Below are 12,147 nucleotides of genomic sequence, written 5' to 3'. Positions count from 1 at the left end.
AGGGCAGGATGAACCCCTTCCTCAGGTCCTCGTCCAGGTACTCTTTCAGAGCCTTGAGTTCAGGCTCTGAGAGGTAGTAGATACTGCAAAAGGGTATTTCGGCCCCGGGCAACAGTTCTATAGGGCAGTCGTAGGGTCGGTGTGGTGGCAGCTTGTCTGCGTTTTTCTTTTCGCAGACATCCTGGAATTCGCGGTATTGAGGGGGTAGCAGATCCTTGACCGATAGTTTTGAGATGTTGGTGTCTTCGGGTGGAAGGACAGGTTAGTGGGAGCAATTTAGCGAGCAGAACTCGGACGGGAATTGTATGCAGCGGGTTTCCCAGTCCACCGAGGGGTTGTGGGTGGCCAACCATGGGATGCCCAAGATCACTGGGAACTTTGGGGAGGCGATCAGAGAGAAGTGGATCTTTTCACAGTGATCTGGTTCTATGAGGAGTTGTAGTTCGGTGGTCTCGTGAGTGGCCAGCCCCGAGGAGAGTGGGGATCCGTCAACGGTTTCCAGGTCAACGGGAGCTGCCTTGATTGTCAGTGGAATGTTCTTTTCGCGGGCGAAGGTTAAATCCATGAAGTTGCCTCCCGCCCCGGAGTCTAACATCGCTGAACAGGGAAGTTGTCGCCCCTCAATGTCGATGAGGATGGGGACGATGAAGTGGGATCCATGAGCCGCCGTGTTGTTATTTTCGGGGGCTGCAGGCGGAGTTGGAGTCTGTAGTTGCTCCTTTAGCTCTGTGACGGCAATAGTCTTTCGGATCTTATGAGGACATTTGATGGCAAAATGACCTGGCTCCCCACAGTAGAGGCAGAGGTTTTCTGCCAACCTTCTCTCCTTCTCAGCTGTGGATAGAGACCTACGTAGAGCGTTGACCTGCATAGGTTCAGTTACTGACTGGGGGTCACGCTGGGCGGTGGAAGAGAAGGAGTAAGTGGGTCTGTGGTCCGAGGACCAGAGTCTTTCTTTTTTCCTCTCGGAGAGTCTTTGATCTATCCGGATGCATAACTGAATGAAGTCATCCAGATCGTCCGGGGCCTCAACTCTGGCGAGTTCGTCCTTAATTAATTCGGACAGGCCTCGCCGGAATTGGCTTCTCTGTGCTGCTGGGTTCCAGGTGGTGTCCGTGACCCAACGGCGAAACTCGGCGGTGTATTCGGCGACGGAGCGTCTCCCTTGCCACAGACCATGTAGTCGCGCCTCGGCTGTCGCACAGCGGTTGGGGTCATCGAAGACTTGGCTCATGGCGGTGATGAAGTTGTTAAGGTTGTCCAGGAGGTGACTGTTAGTCTCTACGTATGGTGATGCCCATGCTAATGCTTCATCCGTCAGGAGATTGACCACAAATAGCACCTTCTTTTTCTCGGTGGTGAAGGGGGCCGGGTACATTTGAAAATAGATGCGGCATTGGTTTAGAAACCCCCGATACTGGCGTCTGTCGCCGCTGAATCTTGATGGGAGTGGCATGCGGGTGTCTACGGATGCGTCGCGGACGTCCAGGAGTTGCCTCTGTAGTTCAATAATCTCCCTCTGTTGGCTTTGGACTACGCCTTGGAGCTGGGCAAATTTCTCCTGATATGTAGTGCCAAATTCTTGAAGTTAGGAGACCTGCTTACGCAGAGAGGCCATTGCGGACTCCATAGTGTGGCTGATTATTCTGTAACAATCCTACAGGCTCACCTGAGTCAGAGGACCGCTGGCTGGAGGTAGGAGTGGAGCCCAGTGGCAAGGACCACAGGCAGTTAGTAAGTGCAGGAAGTCTGGCAGAGGCGTAGTCAGTAGGCAGGCGGTGGGTCAGGGCAGGCAGCAGTAAGCGTGGTCAGAAAATCTAGATGGCAACGGTGGTAGCAGTTCAGTAAGTAGGGACAAAGCAGAAGAGTAGTCGGTTGGAAATTCCTGGTCAGCAGTGGACTTCAGTAGTAGCAAGAGCAGTAGATGAGGAGAAGCTTGATCAAGGCTCAGGAGCTCAATAATCAGCAAGCTAGAGTGCAAGGGGCTGGACTTATATAGGGAAGTAACAGGTGTGGGGAATCAAGGGTGATGAGCAAGGCTTGGCAAAACTAAGGTTGGATGATAGGTTTCAGAAATGAATGTCCAGAGAAGACGGTAGCCTAGTAAGTAGGGCTACTGCCTGGGATGTGGCTGGTCACAGGTTCAAATCCCGACTGGTGGTTGACCATTCCCTTCCCTTTTTAGCTTTCCCATCTGTGTCTTTTTTTTTGTGTGTTCTTTAATATTACTCATAGTACAACCGTATTGCCTGTCAAGAACATCTCGGAAAATTTGTCATCCGTGGGTGATGTGAAGTACCTATTCTCCTCCAGACATGGTGTGCCTCCAAACAATTCCATTTTGCTCTCATCTGACCACACTATATTCTGCCAGTATTTCACTGGCATTTCCAAATGTTGTGCAGCAAATGTTAACCTGTTAAGGACAACGGGGGTAAAGGTACGCCCCTGATGTTTGATACTTAAATGAAATATGCAGCAAAATACAAATTATCCCCTATCCTATGGATAGGGGATAAATTTTGATAGCGGGGGATATGAACGCTGGGACCCCCTGCAATCTCTTGCACGGGGCCACGCCTATGCTGCGGCTCTCCCATGCAGGAGGCGTGCTGGCCGCAGCGTGACATCGCAGCCGACACGCCTCCTCAATGTAGTTCTATGGGAGAGGCAGCGTTTGTGCCTCCCCGCCCATCAACCTCAGAGAGATCAATGCTACGTGCATTAGCCACTCACGTAGAGCAGCAATGTGGGGCGCCTTTGGGAGATCACAGGGGGTCCGCGCGGTCAGACCCCCACACTATCAAACACTTATCCCCTATCCTGTGGATAGGGGATAAGTTGTATTTTGCTGCAGTTGTCCTTTAACAATCCAAACCAGGGCATACATGTAAGCTCTGGAGTATTAAAGAAGTTATGTGCTGCATGACAACTTATCCCCTATCCAAAGGACCCGCTGGGACACCCCCCCCCCCCCCCCCCCGATCTCCTGCACGGTGCCCTGGCTCTCTGCAGAGAAGGAGCTGTGTTGGCCAAGGGAGGAAGCGGTGGTCGACACGCCCCCTCCATGTATGGCTATGGGAGAGGTGGAGAAACAGTGTTCCCGTTTCTCTGCCTCTCTTATAGGGAAACATGGAGGGGGCATGTTGTCCCCCACTTTTTGCGGGGGATGACACTTTACTTGCAAGGAGTGGAAATCACTCTGTGTACTAGAAAAGTGGGGTGCAGTGCAGGAGGTTTCGGGGGAGTCCCAGCAGTGGGACCCCTGATCATCAGACACTTATCCCCAATCCTGCTTAAAGGGGTACTCCGGTGGAAAAACATTTTTTTTTTCTTTTTTAAATCAACTGGTGCCAGAAAGTTAAACATATTTGTAATTTACTTCTATTTAAAAATCTTAATCCTTCCTGTATTTATTAGCTGCTGAATACTACAGAGGAAATTATTTTCTTTCCGGAATGCTCTCTGATGACATCACGAACACACCGCTCTCTGCTGACGTTATTATAATAATAAGTCTTTATTTATTGTTGTCCTTAGTGGGATTTGAACCCAAGGCCCCAGAGCTGCAAGGCAGCAGTGCTAACCACTAAGCCACCATGCTGCCCTTAGCATACATCTGCACGGTTGCTAAAATGGACAGAGATGTCAGCAGAGAGCACTGTGGTCGAGATGTCATCAGTGTTCCAAAAAGAAAGGAATTTCCTCTGTAGCATTCAGCAGCTAATAAGTACTGGAAGGATTAAGATTTTTTAATAGAAGTAATTTACAAATATGTTTAACTTTCTGGCACCAGTTGATTTAAAAAAAGAAAAAAAAAATAGTTTTTCCACCGGAGTACCTTTTTAAGGTGTTATTTAGGCTGGGGAGGGCCAGTAACAATGGTCCTCGTCCACCCTGGTAACATCATGCTGTTGCTGCTTGGTTGGTATCAGGCTGATCCTGAAAATACAGGGAACCCTATGCATGTTTTTTTTATTTTTGAAAAAAAAGTAAACGCATAGGGTTCCCTCTATTGTTCACATTGTTCATTATATGCAAAACCGACTATGTGGTTCAAGACGTAGCCTAATATGTGGATTCTGCAGACACGGCAAAGACATTTTTTTTGTGAGAATATATTAGCCGACATCTGGTTGTCCCACTCAATATAACAGAGTAATTTGAATATTAGAATTTGGACATCCAGATGTCGCCTACCCACTGATTTTTAATGGTTTCTAATACATGATAATCATGATTTTATATTTGATATATTAATAAATAATTTTATTTATTTATTTATACACTACACCCTCCATACACCTCATATATACACACACTACACCCTCCACACACCTCATACACACTACACCCTCCATACACACTACACCCTCCATACACCTCATACACACTACACCCTCCGTACACCTCATATACACTACACCCTCCATACACCTCATATATACACTACACCCTCCATACACCTCATATATACACTACACCCTCCATACACCTCATATATACACTACACCCTCCATACACACTACACCCTCCATACACCTCATATATACACTACACCCTCCACACACCTCATACACACTACACCCTCCATACACCTCATACACACTACACCCTCCATACACACTACACCCTCCATACACCTCATACACACTACACCCTCCGTACACCTCATATACACTACACCCTCCATACACCTCATATATACACTACACCCTCCATACACCTCATATATACACTACACCCTCCATACACCTCATATATACACTACACCCTCCATACACACTACACCCTCCATACACCTCATATATACACTACACCCTCCACACACCTCATACACACTACACCCTCCATACACACTACACCCTCCATACACCTCATACACACTACACCCTCCATACACCTCATACACACTACACCCTCCATACACCTCATATATACACTACACCCTCCATACACCTCATATATACACTACACCCTCCATACACACTACACCCTCCATACACCTCATATATACACTACACCCTCCATACACCTCATACACACTACACCCTCCATACACACTACACCCTCCATACACCTCATATACACACTACACCCTCCATACACCTCATATACACACTACACCCTCCATACACCTCATATACACACTACACCCTCCATACACCTCATATACACACTACACCCTCCATACACCTCATATATACACTACACCCTCCATACACCTCATATATACACTACACCCTCCATACACCTCATACACACTACACCCTCCATACACACTACACCCTCCATACACCTCATATACACACTACACCCTCCATACACACTACACCCTCCATACACCTCATATACACTACACCCTCCATACACCTCATATATACACTACACCCTCCATACACCTCATACACACTACACCCTCCATACACCTCATACACACTACACCCTCCACACACCTCATACACACTACACCCTCCACACACCTCATATATACACTACACCCTCCACACACCTCATATATACACTACACCCTCCACACACCTCATATATACACTACACCCTCCACACACCTCATATACACTACACCCTCCACACCTCATATACACTACACCCTCCACACCTCATATACACTACACCCTCCACACACCTCATATACACTACACCCTCCACACACCTCATATACACTACACCCTCCACACACCTCATATACACTACACCCTCCACACACCTCATATATACACTACACCCTCCATACACCTCATATATACACTACACCCTCCATACACCTCATATACACACTACACCCTCCATACACCTCATATACACACTACACCCTCCACACACCTCATATATACACTACACCCTCCACACCTCATATATACTACACCCTCCATACACCTCATATACACTACACCCTCCACACCTCATATACACTACACCCTCCACACACCTCATACACATTACACCCTCCATACACCTCATACACACTACACCCTCCATACACACTACACCCTCCATACACCTCATATACACTACACCCTCCATACACACTACACCCTCCATAAACCTCATATACACTACACCCTCCATACACCTCATATATACACTACACCCTCCATACACCTCATATATACACTACACCCTCCATACACCTCATATATACACTACACTCTCCATACACCTCATATATACACTACACCCTCCATACACCTCATACACACTACACCCTCCATACACCTCATATATACACTACACCCTCCATACACCTCATATATACACTACACCCTCCATACACCTCATATATACACTACACCCTCCATACACCTCATACACACTACACCCTCCATACACCTCATACACACTACACCCTCCATACACCTCATACACACTACACCCTCCACACACCTCATATATACACTACACCCTCCACACACCTCATATATACACTACACCCTCCACACACCTCATATACACTACACCCTCCACACACCTCATATACACTACACCCTCCACACACCTCATATACACTACACCCTCCACACACCTCATATATACACTACACCCTCCATACACCTCATATACACACTACACCCTCCATACACCTCATATACACACTACACCCTCCATACACCTCATATACACACTACACCCTCCACACACCTCATATACACACTACACCCTCCATACACCTCATATACACTACACCCTCCACACCTCATATACACTACACCCTCCACACACCTCATACACATTACACCCTCCATACACCTCATACACACTACACCCTCCATACACACTACACCCTCCATACACCTCATATACACTACACCCTCCATACACACTACACCCTCCATAAACCTCATATACACTACACCCTCCATACACCTCATATATACACTACACCCTCCATACACCTCATATATACACTACACCCTCCATACACACTACACCCTCCATACACCTCATATATACACTACACCCTCCATACACCTCATACACACTACACCCTCCATACACCTCATACACACTACACCCTCCATACACCTCATATATACACTACACCCTCCATACACCTCATATATACACTACACCCTCCATACACACTACACCCTCCATACACCTCATATATACACTACACCCTCCATACACCTCATACACACTACACCCTCCATACACACTACACCCTCCATACACCTCATATACACACTACACCCTCCATACACCTCATATACACACTACACCCTCCATACACCTCATATACACACTACACCCTCCATACACCTCATATATACACTACACCCTCCATACACCTCATATATACACTACACCCTCCATACACCTCATATATACACTACACCCTCCATACACCTCATACACACTACACCCTCCATACACACTACACCCTCCATACACCTCATATACACACTACACCCTCCATACACACTACACCCTCCATACACCTCATATACACTACACCCTCCATACACCTCATATATACACTACACCCTCCATACACACTACACCCTCCATACACCTCATACACACTACACCCTCCACACACCTCATACACACTACACCCTCCACACACCTCATATATACACTACACCCTCCACACACCTCATATATACACTACACCCTCCACACACCTCATATATACACTACACCCTCCACACACCTCATATACACTACACCCTCCACACACCTCATATACACTACACCCTCCACACCTCATATACACTACACCCTCCACACACCTCATATACACTACACCCTCCACACACCTCATATATACACTACACCCTCCATACACCTCATATATACACTACACCCTCCATACACCTCATATACACACTACACCCTCCATACACCTCATATACACACTACACCCTCCACACACCTCATATACACACTACACCCTCCACACCTCATATATACTACACCCTCCATACACCTCATATACACTACACCCTCCACACCTCATATACACTACACCCTCCACACACCTCATACACATTACACCCTCCATACACCTCATACACACTACACCCTCCATACACACTACACCCTCCATACACCTCATATACACTACACCCTCCATACACACTACACCCTCCATAAACCTCATATACACTACACCCTCCATACACCTCATATATACACTACACCCTCCATACAACTCATATATACACTACACCCTCCATACACCTCATATATACACTACACTCTCCATACACCTCATATATACACTACACCCTCCATACACCTCATACACACTACACCCTCCATACACCTCATACACACTACACCCTCCATACACCTCATATATACACTACACCCTCCATACACCTCATATATACACTACACCCTCCATACACCTCATATATACACTACACCCTCCATACACCTCATATATACACTACACCCTCCATACACCTCATACACACTACACCCTCCATACACCTCATACACACTACACCCTCCATACACCTCATACACACTACACCCTCCACACACCTCATATATACACTACACCCTCCACACACCTCATATATACACTACACCCTCCACACACCTCATATACACTACACCCTCCACACACCTCATATACACTACACCCTCCACACACCTCATATACACTACACCCTCCACACACCTCATATATACACTACACCCTCCATACACCTCATATACACACTACACCCTCCATACACCTCATATACACACTACACCCTCCATACACCTCATATACACACTACACCCTCCACACACCTCATATATACACTACACCCTCCATACACCTCATATACACTACACCCTCCACACCTCATATACACTACACCCTCCACACACCTCATACACATTACACCCTCCATACACCTCATACACACTACACCCTCCATACACACTACACCCTCCATACACCTCATATACACTACACCCTCCATACACACTACACCCTCCATAAACCTCATATACACTACACCCTCCATACACCTCATATATACACTACACCCTCCATACACCTCATATATACACTACACCCTCCATACACCTCATATATACACTACACTCTCCATACACACTACACCCTCCATAAACCTCATATACACTACACCCTCCATACACCTCATATATACACTACACCCTCCATACACCTCATATATACACTACACCCTCCATACACCTCATATATACACTACACTCTCCATACACCTCATATATACACTACACCCTCCATACACCTCATACACACTACACCCTCCATACACCTCATATATACACTACACCCTCCATACACCTCATATATACACTACACCCTCCATACACCTCATATATACACTACACCCTCCATACACCTCATATATACACTACACCCTCCATACACCTCATACACACTACACCCTCCATACACCTCATACACACTACACCCTCCATACACCTCATACACACTACACCCTCCACACACCTCATATATACACTACACCCTCCACACACCTCATATATACACTACACCCTCCACACACCTCATATACACTACACCCTCCACACACCTCATATACACTACACCCTCCACACACCTCATATACACTACACCCTCCACACACCTCATATATACACTACACCCTCCATACACCTCATATACACACTACACCCTCCATACACCTCATATACACACACTACACCCTCCATACACCTCATATACACACTACACCCTCCACACACCTCATATATACACTACACCCTCCATACACCTCATATACACTACACCCTCCACACCTCATATACACTACACCCTCCACACACCTCATACACATTACACCCTCCATACACCTCATACACACTACACCCTCCATACACACTACACCCTCCATACACCTCATATACACTACACCCTCCATACACACTACACCCTCCATAAACCTCATATACACTACACCCTCCATACACCTCATATATACACTACACCCTCCATACACCTCATATATACACTACACCCTCCATACACCTCATATATACACTACACTCTCCATACACCTCATATATACACTACACCCTCCATACACCTCATACACACTACACCCTCCATACACCTCATATATACACTACACCCTCCATACACCTCATATATACACTACACCCTCCATACACCTCATACACACTACACCCTCCATACACCTCATACACACTACACCCTCCATACACACTACACCCTCCATACACCTCATATACACTACACCCTCCATACACCTCATATACACTACACCCTCCACACACCTCATATATACATTACACCCTCCACACACCTCATATATACACACACTACACCCTCCACACACCTCATATATACACACTACACCCTCCACACACCTCATACATACACACTACACCCTCCACACACCTCATATATACACACTACACCCTCCACACACCTCATATATACACACTACACCCTCCACACACCTCATATATACACACTACACCCTCCACACACCTCATATATACACACTACACCCTCCACACACCTCATATATACACACTACACCCTCCACACACCTCATATATAACACTACACCCTCCACACACCTCATATATACACTACACCCTCCATACACCTTATATACACTACACCCTCCATACACCTCATATATACACTACACCCTTTATACACCCTACACCCTCCATACACCTCATATATACACTACACCCTCCATACACCTCATATATACACTACACCCTCCATACACACTACACCCTCCATACACCTCATATATATACACACTACACCCTCCATACATCGCCTCAGGCACAGTTTTCCAGTGATACAATCATACACCACGATCTCCTCTCCTGTGATTCACCGACTGAACAGTCTACAATGAGCGGTCACATGGTACTCTGACATCTTGGTCATGTGGTCGTGACGTCATCAAGGTCCTTGTAGAGGATAGGAACTGGGGCTCCTCCGCTCCCGGAGGCCGTGTGTACAGAGGGATCCGTGAAAAAGCCGCCCGGGCCACTCCTTGCAGTGGTGAGCGCCGCCGGACCCTGCTACAGATGACATGATTCAAGGGGACGGACCCGCAGACATGTCTGCTGAGGAGCCAGACGTCCAGGATGCCGAGTGAGTGCTGCAGCGTCCGTGACAGGAGCCGGGGCGGGCGGCCGCCTGTGTCTGCTCGATCGCGGTTATTCTTAGCGGTGGTCGTAGAGCTGACAGAATGGTCGGGAGGATTAACTTCCATTACCGGGGACAGGGCCGGGAGCCGTCTGAACCGCGCTTCTCCGTCTACACCGCGCTTCTCCGTCTACATCTCCGTTAGACACTGTTCACCCTGGGCACGGTTCTGGTGGGATCTATAGGGTTAAAATAGCGCGGGGCAAATCATCGGGCGGTCACATGACAAGAGAGCATTGGGACAGCGTATTTACTATAGATGCCAATGGGCAGAGCCAGCCATACTATGCACACAGGTCTGCCCCGGACACTTGTGGAATGGGGGAAATGGAGAATGAAAAAAAGTCACCTAAAACATGTTCCTGGTGATGGTATAGGAAGGTGGGATGACATGGGGGGAGATTTATCAAAACTTGTGCAGAGGGAAAGTGGTGCAGTTGCCCATAGCAACCGATTGGCTAAATCATTGCTCCACACCAAAAACAACCATATATATATATATATATATATATATATATATATATATATATTCTTCTATTGAGTTTAATAGAAAAACAGATCCCCTGACCACTACCCCATAGAGCAGCAGTCTCCAAACTGAGGACCACCAGCTGTTGCAAAACTTCAACTCCCAGCATGCTTGGACAGCCAACGGCTGTCTGGACATGCTGGGAGTTGTAGTCTTGCAACAGCTGGAGGTCCACAGTTTGAAGATAACTGCCGTCTTGGGACAATCGGTGGAAGTCCCAGCAGTGGGATCTCCACCATTCAGCTTTTTATTCCATATCATGCTTAAAATCCATGTGTGTGAACATGCCCGTAGGGTTAAAGGGCCAGTGCACTTGTTTAGTGCTGGTGGCAAGGAAGGACTCTGCATGGAAATACTTTAAAGGGGTACTCCTCTGGAAAACATTTTTTTTTTAAATCAGCTGGTGCCAGAAAGTTAAACAGATTTGTAAAATACTTCTATT

At 46.9% G+C, this 12,147-nt stretch overlaps 1 protein-coding gene across 7 annotated transcripts in view; it reads left to right on the top strand.

Moving 5' to 3' along the window:
* The first annotated feature begins 10,902 nt into the window (after window positions 1–10,902).
* Window positions 10,903–12,147, top strand: part of BNIP2 (BCL2 interacting protein 2) — a 62,911-nt gene continuing 61,666 nt past the window's right edge. Inside the window, exon 1 of one of the 7 annotated variants that reach the window (XM_056572545.1) lies at window positions 10,903–11,122. In XM_056572545.1, coding sequence (XP_056428520.1) covers window positions 11,061–11,122 — 62 coding nt within the window. In that variant the 5' untranslated portion in view covers window positions 10,903–11,060. Of the gene's footprint in view, window positions 11,123–11,297; window positions 11,317–11,380; window positions 11,558–12,147 lie in introns of those variants that run through there. The other 6 variants (XM_056572547.1, XM_056572550.1, XM_056572544.1 and 3 more) reach the window with 6 other exon arrangements.

This window comes from Hyla sarda, chromosome 4 (genome assembly GCF_029499605.1).
Source record: "Hyla sarda isolate aHylSar1 chromosome 4, aHylSar1.hap1, whole genome shotgun sequence".
NCBI classification, from domain to species: domain Eukaryota; kingdom Metazoa; phylum Chordata; class Amphibia; order Anura; family Hylidae; genus Hyla; species Hyla sarda.
The sequence above is the reverse complement of the archived record's forward strand: the minus strand, read 5'-3'. Positions and strand labels throughout refer to the sequence as shown.